Source organism: Mustela erminea, chromosome 10, assembly GCF_009829155.1.
Source record: "Mustela erminea isolate mMusErm1 chromosome 10, mMusErm1.Pri, whole genome shotgun sequence".
Lineage (NCBI taxonomy): Eukaryota > Metazoa > Chordata > Mammalia > Carnivora > Mustelidae > Mustela > Mustela erminea.
This window is the reverse complement of record NC_045623.1, coordinates 39,480,534-39,498,993: the sequence shown is the minus strand read 5'-3', so window position 1 is coordinate 39,498,993 and position 18,460 is coordinate 39,480,534. Positions and strand designations below refer to the sequence as shown.

The 18,460-nt window shown below is 36.2% G+C and overlaps 1 protein-coding gene across 11 annotated transcripts in view; it reads right to left on the bottom strand.

The window, feature by feature from the left end:
• TTLL7 (tubulin tyrosine ligase like 7) overlaps positions 1-18,460 on the bottom strand; it is a 147,567-nt gene that overhangs the window by 36,535 nt on the left and 92,572 nt on the right. For all 11 annotated transcript variants that reach the window (XR_004289915.1, XM_032361722.1, XM_032361730.1 and 8 more), the window contains 4 exons: positions 14,353-14,551; positions 10,631-10,836; positions 9,500-9,634; positions 7,446-7,526 (listed from right to left, as the gene is read on the bottom strand). Coding sequence is in view for 10 of the 11 variants with exons in the window: in XM_032361722.1 (XP_032217613.1) it covers positions 7,446-7,526; positions 9,500-9,634; positions 10,631-10,836; positions 14,353-14,551 (621 nt within the window). In the remaining variant the exon portion in view is untranslated. The remainder of the gene's footprint in view (positions 1-7,445; positions 7,527-9,499; positions 9,635-10,630; positions 10,837-14,352; positions 14,552-18,460) is intronic.

Below are 18,460 nucleotides of genomic sequence, written 5' to 3'. Positions count from 1 at the left end.
AAAAAGGGAGATAGTTATTTCAACAATGGCCCATAAATGGAAAAAATATTTCAATGAGAGTTTTAGGCATTCTGCACCTAGAATAGTGCTTGGGACATGGTGGTCCCCCAATCAATATTGTTGAATGCATGTTAGAATGAGCAAGTAACTAAATGAATGAGTGAACAACTCCCCAAATCTCCAATGTGCTTAGCATAGTTCTTATACAAAATGGCAACCAATAAGTGTTTGTCAACTTAAATCATATTACATACAGCCTTTGTGGGATGCCATTGGACTCACCCTGCTTTCAAGAGCACAGTTAACTGACAGCTTCCCCATTCAGGAGCCACTGCCACATTCAAGCTTATGCTCTCCTCTGCTCCCAACCAAAGGATTGAGTATGGATGGGAGAACCATAGAAGGGTCATTTTCATCTAGCAAGGTTCCTCTACAGGCAACCTTTGTTCTGGCTCCCCATCAGAGAACTTCACTAGTTTAGGTTTTTCTTCCCCAACCCTCCAGAGCTCCCTTCACCAATGTCAGGTGCAAATAGCAATCTGAAGGTTCTTCCTACCTACTTGAACTCTCTCTTTTATTTTTTGGAGGTGTTTTCTCTTATAAATCTCTTTCACTTCCAATTCTATCTTATCTCTGCTCCCCAGGAGACCAAGCTGACACAGCTTCCAATGATTACTATCATCCCGGCCCTAAGAAGGATAGATCTGATTAACCCACATCTAAATGTAAAGTAGTTAAATCTCTGGTCTTCTAAACAGGTAATTTTTTTATAATATCTAATTCTACATACTACGGTGACCCACATTCTAGGTTTCTTTTTGTTCTCTTGGATGCAGTGTTTTGGCTTTATAGTAAGTAACAGCACAGGTTTCAAACAGATAGGCAAATAAATGGCTAATATATTACAACCCAGCAGACAATTTTTTTACACCTCATTTCTACATACTCTACATCAGCCTGCATTTCATACCCTCCAAGGCCAGAGCACCCTCCCTATGAAGTGTCACATCACAAAAACCCTCCAATACTTAATGTTACAAATCTCAGAGAAGTTCTGAGAAGTCACCTGCCCCGAGTAAAGGGCAGAGGCAGTAGTGAACCCAAATCGATGTGACTTCAAGTCTAGTACCTCTTTCCACTATGTAATATTAACATATAACATTTTTAGCTTTTAAAATCTTTTTCAATGCACTTTTCAACTCATTATTATACTGGCTCTCATGTCACAAGAAAAAAATATTTCAGTCACTCATTCTCTGATCTCACTTTACCTCTCATTTCATCGGAAATAAACAAGATTGGGAAGAGGTAGAGGAAAAAATATTGATAAATAACATTTTATATATACATAGATATAAAGATATCAGACAAACATATTTAACTTTGTCTCAATGATTATTTTCACCATATATCTCTATATTTATCTAAGCTAAATTTTAAGTATTTCACTTAATTCATTCTAATGCTACTGATTAAGTGAACAAAATGTTTTAAAAAAATCCCAATTAAAAACTCTCTCTTTATGTCAGAGCTCAAGACCTCTATACTACTGGCTGGCCTAATAATTTGCATTCATGATGAGTGTATTTGTTATGCTTCCTTTTGTGAGCATGAGTGAAAGAACCTATAAACTTGGCAGGGTTAATTTTACAGAAAGGAAAAGTTTTCCAGAAATTCATTTCCTTATTATTCAAGTAATTACTCATGGGTGAGAGCTCTTCAATGACCCTTGCTTAAGTAGGGGGAGAAATGCCATCACAGTATGATTGCTGCTGAAAGCTGCCTTCTGTTTCTTTTCCTAGGAGTGTCTCACCTTCTACCACGTATCTGAGCACTTACAGTCCATTTTAGAAAAGGGTCTTAAAGAATAAAATGTTTGAGGGAAGAAAGGGAAACATAGCGATCATGACCACAATAAGAGAATTGCCACAAATGGGTTGCAAGTATGTAAATTCTGGGCTTTCCCTTTCTCATCACAGCCTAGCCTACCATTCCTGAACCATCTTTCAGGGCATCCATGAAAGTGGTCAACTTGACAGGATGAATTTGCTCTATTAAAATCAGCCCTTACTGCTTAGAGTCAAAATTCAAGCTACAAATTCTTCTGCCAAAAATAGAACCGTCTATTAAATTACCTATGTAGAAGTTTTACTATAATTGCTTAGGTAGTCTAAACTATGGGACTTTAACAAGATTTGTTTTGAAGATGGGATGTCTTACTACTTTTTACAAGGATGGAAGATAAATAGTACTTTTGGTTTATGCTGAAAGTACCAACAAAAGGGCTCAAAGAAAAGGTAACTACGTATATAAGCTGTACTAAGCAGCATGCCCCCCACACTGATGCTTTCTCCGCTTCTGTAACAAAACAGTTTGGATAAACACGGAGATGGAGATGCGGAGGAAAGGATTACACAAACATAACTCCTTCCAAATACTCATAGAGTAAATCAGTAAGGGAGAAGCAGATACTGGCAAAAGTACTTGCAAGTAAATTTATAAGCAACTGTTTAATTTCACTTAAAATTTATAAACCAAATTGAGCATAACAATCCTAAAACATGAAATAGTTTCTTCCAATTCACAAATATTACTATGCACACACATCATCTGATCATCCCATGCCATGTTTATCAGACCTCCTCAAACCACATTTAAAAAGCAGAATATATACTAAAAAAAAAAGCAGAATAACAGTGTCTTAATTTGCTGATGCTGTTCAAATAAACACACATCACTAGTGAAGAAAAACGGAAGCAGAAAGAAGCTAGCCTGCCATCGACAGAGTTCCTAAGAGTCTAGAACTGAATCAACCTAATAAATGTTTATAGAAATCCTCCTGCAGGTGACTACAAAGTAAGACAAGCCCCTGGCTTTTAGAGAAGTGGAAAAAAATCAGTACAAAAACCTCTCAAGGCAGATCGTGTAAGTACAATGAGTAAAAGTGCCATAAGGACTTAGAATAAAGAAAATTAATATCTGATTGTGGGGGACAGGGTAGTCCAGACAGCCCTCAGAGGAATGCCTGTGTCTCCCTGTCATTCTGTCATTTTTAAAAAGACATATTTTAGCTTGAAAAAAATACGGAGAAATACACAAAAACAATAATGACACCAAATGTCACCGCTTTTGTTCCCCTGGCTCAGTACCTCTACCTACCCTTGAGAAAAACATCATCTTAACAACTTGGTACCTGGTTTGTAAAAATTTTTTAAAGAAAAAAACTTTGAAGTACATACACATAAGTCATTTTTAATTTTTTAATAAAATAGTTTATTTTATATATAAAATAATCTTTTATCTGTAAATATGTATAAAATAAATTATATTTGTAAAATATAAATATATATAAAATAAAATACTTATTTTAATAAGTAGTATTTAATAAAATAGTATTTTAATAAAATAGTTTAAAATAGTACATGCACATAAGTCATTTAAAATGGGACAATATATATTATTGTACAACATGATGTGTTCATTTAATTTGCTATCTCGATATCCTTTTTGGCTGGTATACAAAAGGGAACAAGTTGACAGAGGCATCGCTTCTTTGAGATGCCCAGGACAATGATGACCTTACTGGACATTCTTGCAAACCCTCTAATAAAATTTTCTAGCAAAGAGATAAATGAGAAGGTTCTATCAACTACAGTAGCCTCTAGACACATTTGGCTCTTTAAATTTAAATTAATTAAAATTAAAAGTTTAATTCCTCAATCACAATAGCCACATTTCAAATGCTCAATCAATGGCTACATGTATCTAGTGACCACTGTACTGGACATCACGAATAAAGAATATTGCCATCTTTGCAGAGAGTTCTATCAGACAACATAGTCAATCCACCTTTTCATCTCAGCTGGCTAGAGAATGGAAATTAGTCACAAAGACTACATGGGTGACTCATGGAGAAGGAAAATGAAGGCCACGCAAATCTGGAAGTCTCCCTCTGTACTAAGGTGATCCATACAAAGTTGGTACTTATCACCCTGAACCCAGAATGCCTCTGGGCATTTGAAAAGGGACACCTGAGAGCTGATGGGCTCATGGCCTCCTGGGCTTACGGACTATATCCTTCAGTCATAATTAGTAAAGTTTGGCTAATTTTACTAATGTATGTATGTTTCATATTTTGTAAGTCATGGTCCTGTTCTACCTCTTAGGTTAAGATCTATGATTTCAGCAGCGTATTCAATGTAATGCAATTAAGTAGTGTGAATGCACTATAATTTACTTAAACATAAATCTACTGATAAGACATTTAGGCTGCTTCAAATGTTTTACTTTCACAAAGACCATGGCAACGAATGCTCATGGACGTCAATCTTTGCTATACTCACACAATTATTCTGTAGGATAGAACGCTGAAAGTAGTTTTGCTGAGTCATAAGGTTATGAACATTTGTCATTTTAATAGATACTGCATATCACTGTTCCTGTTGTACCAGTGTAGTATTCTCCTTCTAATAGTATAGCAAGGGCTCTTCTATGCATACTATTTCCATCACTGATATTATCTGTCTTATTAATTTTTGCCAATATGATGGTTTTTACTTGCTTTTCCTTCATCATTAGTGAGGCCAAGTATCTATTTATATGTTAATTGGCTATTTGAAGATCCATAAATTGTCTTTTCATGGCCTTTTTATGTACTTTGCCATTTTATTTATTAATATTTATAGGGTAGTTTGTCTTTTGCTGGTTGATTTATAGGAGGTTTTGTTTTATTGGTGTTACTTTGGGTTTTATGTGCTGCAAATCTCTATCTTCCTCAATACCCCTCACCCCATTCTCCTCACAGCTTCTGCTTTTTAATTTGTTTCAAAATTTTCACGTAATCAAAGCTATCAATATTTTCTTTAAATTTTCTGTGTTTGAGGTCTTTCTTAAGAAGTGGTTCCCCCATTGTAAGGTTACAAACATACCCTTTTCTTTTAAGCTTTTGATAGTTTCTCTTTTTACAAATAAAGCTATAATCTATCTAGAATGTATTTTTGCATATGGTGAGAGATAAGGCTCCAACCTAATTTTCTTACAAATAGGTAGCCAATTGCTTTAGTATCATGGGGGGGGGGGGGTAATTATCTTTTCTATACTGCTTTTAAATAATAAATTCTTTCATCTGCTTCTGGACTTTTTCATTTTAATTAGCAACTTAACCTACAGTCTTCCATCTTATAGATTACAAAAGGTATATAGACTTGAGGAAATTTAGGGTTCCAATTCTAGTAAGAAGTCCTTATTTTAATCAATCAAGGCCACAGTCAGTGACTTGGCAAACATGTATTCAGGGCTTATAACATGTTTTCAGTCTACCTCTGTACCAGCTTTGCTATAGCTTCCTTAACAGCAGCCCAGTATTTGGCACGTGTCAGAACACCAAGTAATTATTTGTTCAATGTGTTAATGCTAAATTGTGAATTCAGTTCACTCAAATGAAAGTATATAATTTAAAAGTCATCACTTGATCAGTGTCAACTTTCAGCTTATTAGCAATAAATCTTGGAAGAGGAAATGATAGCTTGCATTCCTGAAGGAATACAACTTAATTAAAGCTACTAATATAATATACCTCCCCACAAATAATATTGCAGTGCATTTGATGGGCTAGGCAGGCTTGCTGGCCACTCCCCTCTCCTACTGTCCAAGAAAACCATCACATACATTTTGCTATCTCCTTCAATCTCTAAAACCCCTCCCCAGCAGAAGAAAACCTTTACATCTTCCCTCCATGATACCAGACTCTGCCTGCTCCTACTAGAACAAATGCTCCTGGTTAGGGCAAACCATCCCAGCTTACTTACACAAGGGTTTTCTATCACCTCTATTTTCTGTGCCATTCCTGTCTTCTACATCATTTTCATCAGCACACAAACAACTGCAAATATCTTCATCTTTAAAAACAAAACAAAACAAAACCTTGTCATTAACCCACATCGCTCTCCAGCTACCATATTTTCCCTATTCTCTCTACAGCAAAACTCGAAAAAGGGCCTGTGCTGTGTTTTTTTCCTCTGTGCCTTTCATCCCTTGAAACTAACTTCACTCAAGTGTACTCCCTACCATTCCCCTAACTGTTATGATGAGGTAACTGATAACTTCTTATTGCCAAAAACAGCAGTCAGGTCTTCCTGCTCACCATACAGCCCCGATCAGCCACATCCGACTCAGCTGATCACTCTGTCCTTAAAATAATTTCCTAGCTTGGCTTCAGGGACACCCAGTTCTCATGGTTTTTCATGCCACACAGGCTGTTCCTTCTTGATCCCCTTAGGTTAACTCCATTCCCCCAACACACACACACACACACACACACACACACACCTGTCTCTGGTTTCTACAGGTAGATGTGACGAAGGGCTCAGCTCCTAAAACTCTTCTCTTTCCTGACCACACTCACTCTGGAGGTAATCTCATCTAGTCCTACCAGTTTAACTATCCTGGTTGACCCCTAAATTTTGTATCTCCATACACAGCCTTAGCTCTGAACTCGAAAACTCATATATCAACTACACAGTCAATACCTTCAACTGGATGCCTAATCAATATGTCAGCCTTAGTACATCCAAAACCAAAATCAAAGTGAAATGAAACAACAGTAATAATAGCAGGAAACCCCTGCTCTTCAACAGCATCCGCCCATTCAGTTACTCCCCCCAGCCAATCAACCATTAGCTCTTGCCTCCATCACTCTAACTAAATACCTTCTAGTTGGTCTCTGCTTCTATGCTGCCACATTCCCTCTCCCCCACTTCTATTCTCTAAGCTCTCATGATCCTTATAAACTATAAATAAACTATAAACCAGACTATGTAACTCTTCTGCTCAAAATTTTCCAGTGACCTCCCATCACTTGGAAAAAAAGCCACGGTGTTCATAGAGCCTCTGAAGCTGGGATCTGACCCGGCCCACGCATCCCACTTCAGTGTTCACTACCACTTCACTCTTCACTGCCACAGGCCAACTATCCTATCCAAAGGGAACGAAATGATGCCTTCTGTGCCTCGTGCACACATCCAGCTGACCTGTGACTCAGGGCCTTGGTAACTGCTCTTCCCTCCTCCTGATACCTCGTACTTGCAGGTATCTGCACAGCACTAGCCCACTTATGTCTCTGCTCTAAGGTTACCTTCTAGCTGTTTTTCACCGTCACTTATTTTTCTTCATGGAACTTAAAACTACCCTACATTCTATTACACATTGTTTATTATCAAACACCTTAACTAAAATATAAGATCTATGAGATGATGGGACTTTTCTTAAATTCATTTTGTTTATCCTTAGAACCTAGAACAGTACCTGAAACACAGTAGCTGTGTAATAAATATTTGGTGAAGAAATGAGTAAATAAATGAACATGAACATAGTTTGATTATGAATATGATTTAATGATCTTAATACATAACCCCAAAGGGCAAATCTATTTTTTTGGCACTACTCACTTTCCGTTGTTTTACAGAGTCCAATTTTATAAGCCAATATGAAGCCACTTTTGTTTTATGATATTTCCAGTTATCAATGATCTGTTTTGGGGGAGAAACATTAAGAAATTTAGTTTAAAATTTTCCTCAAAAGTAACGAAGAGTAAATGAATGAGTTGAAATGAACTTTACTAATTAATTTGTGAAACAGAAGCACTGTAATATTACTTGAAATAAAGAATGTCTACTTTCATAAAGACATGTGCAAAGATTTTTAAGTTAAAGTAAAGAAACCATCAGAATCCAAAGTTTCCTCTTCTTGCTACAAAAAGTACACAGTCTCTAATAAAGGGAAGTCAAATGTCTTCAGGTACATAGGACTGGGAAGAAGCCCAAAACACAGATTTCCCATTTTAATTCCAAGAGCTATATTTACCACATCACCCTATATAATAACAGATTATTGAACAATACATCAGAAGGTAGCTTATATGTAATTAGGATTCTATTATTCATTTGTTTCATTTTTATTGGGTTTTTACTAGTAAAAATCTGCAAAAATTCTGAATATATACTCCAGCAATATATATTCAGTAGCAAACATTAAAATATTTTCTGCACGTAGTAAATACATAGTAAACAATCTAATGTCTTATATAATTATCCACTATATTTTATTAATTATGTAAGCCGATATTCTTTATAAAACAATCACATCAGCCACAAATATTAGTTCTACTCTCTGACTATCTAATCTTTCTTCTACCTGATTTAAAAGGTTGGTGTATAACTAATATCTCTAAGAAATATGAATAAAATGGTACAAAATTTTTGTCTTTACCTAGAAGAGAACTTGATTAAGGTAATATGCAAATAAAAACACACCTACAGAATGCTTTATAACTAGTGTTTGTTTTTTCTCCTTTTTCCTTGATGTAACAAATATCAGCTTGTTTGTAAGTAAGATGCCATTTTCAGTTTTTTAAATATTCATATAACAAAATAATGTACAATATTTGGGGATTTTGCTTATAATTATGTCATGATTACAAAGTAGAAATTGTCACTATTAATTTTTTTAAATTAAGAAAGTTAAATTTTTATTATTATTTGTTGGGGAGGGATTGTTTGTTTTGTTTCAGAAAGACAGTTGCTTCAGCTAGGTCTAAAGTAATGATAAAATGTGAAAAGCACCAAGTGCATCATTCTGGATCTTATCTTCCAACTGGCCACTAGATGGTGCCTTCTCCTCTGGAACAAAAACAGCAACAACAAAAACAAACCAAAAAAAAACTCCCAAAAAAACAAAAACAAAAACACCCCAAAAACTACAAACCAAAAACCAAAATCCCAACCAAAACTAAACAAAACAGGGAAACCAGAAAACAATCTTCTGTTACTGAGGGATTACCTAGGAATGTCAATTTGAGACTGATGTTTCTAAAGGAAACCAATCTTTGAAGGAATGCTCTTTCACCTGAAATATCTGAATAACTTGACCTTCTTTCTAAAATAGGAATAAGTCATTGACTTTAATGTGAATTTTTAGGACTGTGTCATTTTAGAATGTTCCACTGGGTGGTGCAAATGTGTTTATAACAAGAAAAACACACCCAATTTAAGCCATTTGACAATTTGACAAAAACCATTCATGGTGTCACATTCAAATATTCTTGATATTTTATACCCAGGGCTCTATTTTTTTCATTACAACTCATTCCATGTTAGATCCTTCTAAATCTTTACAGAAAGAGGCTTAATGTTGATATTTCTTTCATCATTAAGAGCAGTAATTATTTAACAGTAATTAGACTCGCTTGATGAAGCAATTGCATCATTAAAATAGGACTAGACACTAAAAAATATTTTGCATTACTGATTACGTGATCTCACTGCTCATGGATCATAATAATTAAAATAACCCCTGCATTTTCTAAAGTTTGTTGAGGTTGAAAAGAACATCAGTTAAGCTTACCATGTCATTGAGAATAACACCATCAGGAAATAAATTTTAATATTTTAAGAATAACAAAAAAAGTGAGCTCCTTGAAATTTTGTATATGTCAAATACTCACATCTTCTATCAGAAGTAATGATTCTGCATCTGATTTTCCTGGAAACCGGATCTTCATGTCCTTGAGGACAAATAAGGTCTGACTTGTTAGATCGTCTTCTTGTTCCTTTGTTCTCAGTTGCCGCAAAGACTCACTCTTAAATTTGAAAGAATACAGATATTTGGAGGGGGTCTTATTTCATTGTGCCACTATAATCTGAAAGATATTTCTAGGTAAAAATGATGCACTTTTAATTTAAAAAAAAAAAAACAGTGAAAAAGAAAATAATTTCTTTTACATTTATTCTTAGGATTAAATGGATATGATTTCCCAAGAGTGTTTTTGGCACTTCCACAGAGTTATAGTTTATGTAGCTCAAAATAAAATAAAAATATAAGTGTTTTAAAAAGATTTCCTGGTCAGTTCATTTGTTATATATACCATAGGCAATTCTTGATTAGAGAAAATAATTATTGATTATTACCAAGTAAAATTAATTCATTTATATTTTCTAAACTCTTCTCTTTGGGAACATGATCCACATTAAATAAACAAATTAAATAAGTTCCTGGCCTATGTGTAGGTACAAGGAGATATCTATTTGAGCATCCACAAGTAAGACTGGTTGCAAAATAAATTCGCTGACTTCTTCAACACAAATCTCTGGGATTCATGCTAAGGAGAGAATGCTATATGTTACTTTAAATATCAAGAAAACATTATCAACAATATTAATACTTCAGTGCTCTAAGGATAATTTATCAATGGTTTGGTTTCTAACCTGTTAATCAAAAGTCCATTAAGGAAAATTTACCCTCCAACAAATTCCCCCAAATTTACAGCTGTACTGCACAGTACACTGCAAAATGATATACTTGCACAGGTGAAATTCAACAAAATTATCCGACACCATTAGCAAATGGAAAATAAAATGCCATTCTCAGTGTCCATCCCCAATTCTATGAAATAGGGGAGTCTGCTTTTTAAGTTATAGGTTAAGAGAGATGGAAAACCCAAATTCCACTAGACCATGAGCTGAATTGTAGCAAGGATCCAGAATTCAATCTGTCTTACTCCCAGCCGGTCCCTTTGCCACCTAAATCCTGAGTGTAGTGCTTCCTGTGATCTCAGGGGACCGAATGGATGACTTACCATCTGAGAGTTAGGAAAGCTGGCATCATTAGTGTGAGGCACGTGCCTCATGTAGGAGGAGGCACGGTTTAAAGAATGTGACCGAGACCCTGAAGTTGGCCGGGATGCTGGTGTCATTTGTTGAGCAGAAAAGGGGCGGCTGTCTGCGCTGGAAGGTGATTGAGAAGAGATGGACCGAGGGCAACTGACTGAACGCCTAATGGAGCCTAGGATAATGGAGCAGAGGGGTAGTACAGCAGCAGAGTTAGTAACGTTTCCCACTGTATTGGAGTTAAACTAACGATTAGACCACATGGTGGCAAAACAGCAATAAATTTAAAAGCATAGTCATCATCATGACAATATAAGCTTAAGTTAATGGACATACACCTTATATTTAGGGATGTATTACAATTTAAACAGTAAAATTGGTGCAGAACCCCTATGATATATTAAGAATGGCTACAATAAGAATGATTTTTCTAACCAGTTCTGTTCTTGAAACATGACTTAAAAAAACCAGAAGAAAGGAAAACTAACATTCATGAGCACTTTCTATAAGCCAGGCATCTTGCTAGGTACTACACTTTAATCTTAACCTTCACAGAAACCCTCTGAAGTAGGAATCTGCATCGCCTGGAGACTCAGAACTTTCTCAAGTCACATGACAAGAAAGTGGCCAGACTCAGGTTTAAGTCCTGACCTATATAACGTCAGTGTCCTTCCACTTTCTAAAGCATGATGCCACCTACTCTCTTTGCATTAGACTGGTCATTTATTAGAATTTGTGTATAGATTCTATAAAATAGAATATTTTATAGCAAGACTCATAGAGGGGGATAGAAAGGAGTCTAGAGAGTGGCCAGAATAGCATGTTACAGAATTTAGGGCACAAAAGGAAAAAAAACCCATAAAACAGAAGAAAAACATTAAGATCATCCTAATGGAGTTTAAACATATAGTTGGTTATTACAAAAGTAGTAGTAGACAAGTAGTCTTATTATTCACAGGAGAGGAGAAAAAAAAAAAACCTAGATTTAAATTCCCACAGTAGAAGATTTAAGTCAAGGAAAAAATGTCTGGATCTAGAGGGTTGTTATCAGAACAAACTAGGGAAAACCAAAGAATATCTTTCCCAATGAATACCATTTAAAAAAGAGAACCAAGTGTTCCAGGTAAATTTTGACTCCTGACATGGGGAAATAGAATATCCCTCAATATCATCAAAAGTTATATATTTTTTAGCTCATATTTTATAAATTCCCTCTGTTCTATATTCTCCCTCTGCTCAGGGACTACATCAATCTTCAGTAATTAAATAATATAATAAAACTCACATGAAGCAAGTTGAATACCCAAACATTTCTCTTACATGCTCCATATATTTAAGGATGTATTTCTATAGGATATTTTGAGTCAGTGATAATCTAAAACCGTTTGGGTTCTGGTGAATATAAAAAATGCACTCATTAAAGCTATAGAAGATGTTAAAAAAAAAAAAACAACTTCCATTTGTTCCAATTATTAACTTTCTTCTGAACCTAAAGGTCACATCCAATTTTTTTAAAAGGACCATGCTTCTAGAAAAGGGCTGTGTGAGGAACATATCACTAGTCAGTCTTCTACTAGGAAAATATACAAAAGCATGTACTACTATGTACACCTTGGTTCTGCTCTTTTTGAGGGCTTAAAGTGGTAGTTTGGAATGTACAATCTGATCACAGGTGCAGAAGGAAAATATCCTTTCTCTTGAATCACCACAGATTCCCATTTTTTTTTCCTTGCATACACAGGAAATTCAGAGAGAATAATTAAATCACTAGATACAGCAATAATATTTAGGTAGATTAGCAAAAAATGGTTGTAACTTGCATATATAAGTTATGTGAGAAAACTATTTCATATAGTTTTATGTATGAACACCTTATATCAACCCAAAATGTATCTTTGAAATTACAGCAAATGTAAATTTCCTAAGTTATCTCTACACCAGAGTATGTTACACATAATCTGGATTCTGCCCTCCATCATTAGCATCACTTCGGAAAGAAAACTCAAGGAGGGTTTGTGGCTATGGTATTCTTTAGTGTAATACTAAAGAGAGAATATAAAACAAATGGAAACCTTTATGGTAATTCCTAATGACTATAAAAAATAATATATAACTAAAAAGGAAAAATACATATAACTGAATTAAGCTAGCTTTAAAATGTGAATTCACACTCAAAAACACTTTTAGTACACTATTTTTCTGATCTCAATTTATTTTTAGCCTGAGAAAAGAGAACACTCTCAGAGCTTTAGGAATCTTGGCCACATTTCCGCAACCCCACCCTCATCCACGGTTGGCTCACAGTCTTAGGGATGCCCACCTTAAACGAGGGATTAAACAAAGGGTAAGATCTGGACAAGACAACGTTAGCTTCCAAAACAGAAACAGAGCCTTACTTTCAGACATACACTGAAAGCACGTAAGGCATCTTTAAGAAAAAAAGGAAGTAATTGATAAAATAGCTTGCCACTCTAGGACAGGTGCTCAATAGACATCTTAAATGAGTAAATAAATGAAATGGAACATAATATGTTATTTCTCCTCCAAACACATGAACTCTCAAAGACAGGAACACTACCATGTATCTTTATAAAATAATTCAGTAAAAGAAAGTAAAGGAAAAGGAAAAGACCATTAAAAATCTTCATGATAATTTTGGTTAGAGATATTTTAAAATCTTCATCTGTTTGTGCTGTATTCCTCCTGGCATTTTGCCATAAGTATGGAAGGCCACGTTTAAAACACACTCATTTCCAGAGAACTGACACATTAAATAAGCCACTGCTGGAGATCAAAGAAGGCTCACAGCTGCATTTACTGCCTGACTGAACTGGTCCCTTTCTTGGAGCCCTGGGACAATGGAGGACGAGGCGGAGACAGGAGAGATGGGAGTTAAGAAAAGCCCTGCCTTGGAGGCAGAATGGGGAAGGGGGATCCAAGTGAGCCTGAGAAAACAGCAGTACCACACTGGACATTTGCAGATGAAAGAATTGTGAACACATCTGAAATCAAAGAAGGAATGAATGACCAAATGGAAGAGAGGGAGAGGATGTGAAAAGAAAGGAGGAAAGAGAAAAGAGGAAGGGGAAAAGGAAGCCAACAGAGCAGCTGTTTGGTTACTGTCCAGAATACTTGCTGTAGGTATCCCAGAGCCCTGACTTAAGTGTTCAGCCCTGATGAAAACGGGAAGGAACAAAACTTCAACTATTTCACAATTGCATGGCTCACAGAGATGTTCAAGTCAAGTACCTAGAGAGATACACACATTTTTAAAAAGAGGTGAACATATAAAATAAAACTGGGGACCAAAAGGGAGGGAAAGCACAGGGGTGGGGGTGGAGAATGGAGCGAGGGAACATAACAGTCTTAAAAGAGAATGCAGCCTACAGATCAGCTGCCATGAGGCCCGTTTCACAAAATTCATGCAACAATCCGGGACACAACAAAAACTATGAAATAGAGAAGAAAGGGCTCTCAGAGATCCTTCATTCAACCTGTTTCTTTTCCCTCTGCAGCCTCTGGAAGGGACTATGTGGTGTGCCCAGGTCAGGATTAGGGAATGAAGTGAAGTGGAGTCCAGGTCCCCTCACACAGGACAAGGGTCCATTTGGCCCAAGGTCTTTTATTGAGTTCAGTAACTGCTGTTCCGTAATTCTTCATATAACAACAAAACTAGAAGAAATGAACTTACTGGACTGTTGAATTAATTTGTAGTTGTTGGACTGTTTAAAGTTATACGTGACTTGCTTTCCTCTGTTCTTATTTTGGTACTCTTCTTTCTCATTGTCCTCAGATTCCGAAGCACTGCTGCTACTGTCGTAACTGCTGTCACTGCTGTAGTATTTCTGTCTTTTCATTACCTCAGAGCTCTCAGGCATGGAGGACAGAGGCTGAACCAGAGGGAAATGTGTCCTGTTAGAATTCAGAGCACTGCTAATGAACTATGAGCATGATCAGTTACTATTTTTAATTTCCTGCTTACACTGGCTGCTTTTCACCAAAGCCTGAGACCCACCCAAAGCATGACAGCTACCGCATGCCATTAGCCTACTGTGCTCTTCTTTGAGGCTTCTGTTTCTGCAAAATGTTCCCTCTTGAATGGTACAGAGCTCAGTCGTGAAGAGGAAAATGCTGTGTGATGTGAAGAAATTATCAGAGTACCCACAAATAGCAAAATAAAGTATTTGAGATGAAAATGAAAATATGAAAATCAGAAACATAATCAGCTTTTCTTCATTCCATACAGAGAGATTACTCACTACTCATCAAAACTCAGAGCTGTACTTTTGTTGTATCATTGATGTTCAGAGCCACTCAGTAAATGCTCGTTTGTGTGTTGTGTGTGTGTGTGAGTGTGTGTGCATATGTGTGTGTGTTGCTTTTGAGGGAGAGAAGAAAGGGCGGGGGGAAGAAAGGCAGAAAGAGTAAGAAAAGCCAGTTAAACCACTGCAAGTAAAGGGGCACCTGGGTGGCTCAGTCGGTTAAGCATCTGCCATCCACTCAGGTCATGATCCTGGGGTCCTGGGATGGAGCCCTGCTGGGCTCCCTGCTCAGCAGGGAGTCTGCTTCTCCCTCCTCCCCTCCCCCTGCTTGTTCTCCCTCTCTCTCTCGCTCATAAATAAATAAAATCTAAATAAAATCTTTTTAAAAAATCACTGTAGATAAAATAAGATAAATTACTGTAAGTATAGTAAGGCCACATCATAAAACAGAGCCTATAAGCCTATCCACTCACATAATGTATAACACAAAGCAAGATATTCCTTACATGTCTAATTAGCTCTGGATGTTTTTACAAATCAAAATTTTTAGTTAATTGTCTACTTTTCCAAATGGGTTCTGAACAGCTTGCAGGATTTCTGAATCTGACATGTAGGTTTGGCCATAATGGAGCAACACTGCTTTTCATTGTCCATGCTACCCAAAAAAGTGGTATCATGTAAAAATCAGTATGGCAAGAGTTTTTGGAGGATAGATACCACGTAGAAGGGTAAAACTGTAATGCTTCAAAATTCCCTGCTATTATGTTCCAGTATTTCTATTAGAATTACTTGTCTCTAAACCTCCCAAACACTGTGTTTCCAAGGATGCCAGGTGAGGGAATTAAAAAGATAAGGGAAGTAGGACAGCTTCACTTCAGAAAGAATGTACGCAACCAAGAACAAGACATTTTTACGACTTAGTCATTTTAAGAGACTATTTATTATACAAACTATATGCCTCTTGCTCCTGCTGGGAAAGGTTCCTGTAGCTATACAGTAGATTCTTGTTCTCTGTTTAATAAAAATGCTTTGATGCTAGCATACACAATAAGGAAAGCCTTGGTTACCATGGGACGTCACTGAAATAAGGTATATCTTCTCATGTGTCAGTGTAGAATGAAAGATAAAGAGAGAAATAGCATGTCATAAAGTGCCTGGAAGACACAGTAAGCCAAAGCATGATCCTCTTAAAGTTTCCGCCTTTGCAAACGGTGGAAAAATAACCAAAGTAGGGAAAGTAATTTAATACACTATGGTACCAACTTGTATTTGAAAGTGTTTTTCTTTTAATAGTCCAATATTTGCCTGAACACTAACAATGTTCAAAGAGATATGCATTAAAAAACACTGACTAGTACACAATCATGGAACATTTTGATAGTCTTGGGGAATATGAATTCTAGAGGAAGCTTGTTTCTTCAGAAGTCTCGCAGGCCCCCAGAGAGACAATGGCACAACCAGGCTTGCTGGTAGTGTCCTCCTTCAGGTAGGCAAACAGCTTTCAGGTTTCTCAAAGAGCTTGACTACATAATGAGTTATTTGATCCTATAATGAATCACTAGGGGAAATGATAGCTGAACCTTTGTGTCATATGCATTTGGGACTTTTTGACCAACACACTGTTCAGACAATAACTAATAAGAAGTGATAGTGGTCTGAAGTTCAAACAGTACCTTAATTGCAAAATGGAATTTGTAAATTGGCATTGAGTTAGAATACACATCATACTACTTATTTTTATGTCCTATTGTATTATGAACTGGGCCACACATAAAAATATATAAATAGCATAAAGATTAGTAATCACTCAACTGAAAAAAAAAGAACAATGCTCACAGCTAATACTTTATGTGATATTTATTATTTAAAGAGCTAATTAATATTTCTTAGTTTCTCAAATAAGTGAAAAATTAATTCTCCTAGTACAAGTTTCATTTAACCTTCACTATATCTTCATTTATTCTTCTACCATAAACATACAAAATTAATGTTTACCATGTGATAGCATCCCTCTAAAATGAAAGGCTGCTTTGAAGTTTGGCTCACCCCAGACCCTCACCATACATAAAGTTAAAAGTTATAACATGTTTTTGCTTCAGACTGATTATGCAACTTTTGACCATTCTGAAATATTACTGGCATTAAAACCTACAGAAACTAGCCAATTCATTTCATTTCAACAAATACAGTTATCTTCTACTAGTTGCCTAGAATAAGAGGGGTTGAAAAAAATATACAATGTGAATTCTGCCTTCCAGGAGCTTATTTTTTTATGTGGATGCTAGGTATTATTTAATGAAGCAAACGAGAGTATGATAGATGGTCTCAGGGCCTTTGCATTTGTCATTCTGCCTCAATTCTGTGCCCACAAGTTGTCTCACAACTGGTTTGCGGAGTTGCAATGATTAATACACAAAGCTTAGAACCTATTCACTTTTAAAGATACTCTAAAATATATTAGAGGCATTATCAACAGCATCAGTCACAATTCTTCAGTATAAAGCACATATTTCAGAAGAAGGGTACCTGACATCCAAGGTCTCTGATCTCTACCAGAAACATATTTTTCACCAGGTTCATCTTCTACTATTTTACTCCCCAGGAATCTTCCATTTGAGTGATACCAAATACTTTCTTATTTCTCTAATACTCTATGCAATGTCACACCTCTATGTCTTTGCCTTAAATATTCCCTCTAAACTGAATATCCTTCCCCTTGTCCTTAATGTTTAGAGCACTACTCATTTTTTAAGACCCAATTCCAATGTCACTTCCTGTGCAAGGCTACCCAGTCTACCAGTCCTTTGCTTCTCTATGTAATTATAGAACTTTCCACTCCCTTTATTAAAGCACTTGCCACAATACAGCCTGGACTTTGGTTCACCTACCTGTTCTTCCACTAGCCAATGAGGTCATTGTGGACACATTCAACAAACTTAATTAATGGCTTTTGATAACCTTCTAAGTATCAAACACTATGCTAGGTGCTAGAGATAACAACATACTTCCTACCCTCAAAGCATTTACAAGTTCATTCTAAACCAAACATGCACACAATTGTCACAACTCACTAAAAGTGTTCTTTGTAGCACAAGAGAAAAAGCAGAAGAAGGAAGATCTAACTAGGGGAATGAGGGAAGATTTCACAATGGCAGCAACGTTTCAGCTGGATAGGAAGGGAATCTGTAATCAAGCAATGAATGGATTTTTTTTTTTTAATAGGAAGGCATTCCTGAGGCTTGGAAAAAGCATGAAAGCATGACAGAGCATGATGATGTGTATGAGGACATGGTGATAGCTCTGTATTGCTGAAACGTAAACTAGAACAACAGCAACAATAATAATGACAACTGAATTAAAAAGTTTCCTAGATTTTACAAATTCAACACTTTCCAACTCTACTAGCAAGGCCTTTGACATATAAAAAAGGACCATGTAGATCATGACTACAAAGAGAATGAAGGTAAGGCAAACACATGTCCATTTTTGCTTGCATGATAGCTTCCTGTTTATTCCTAGAAACCATACCTATTTTAA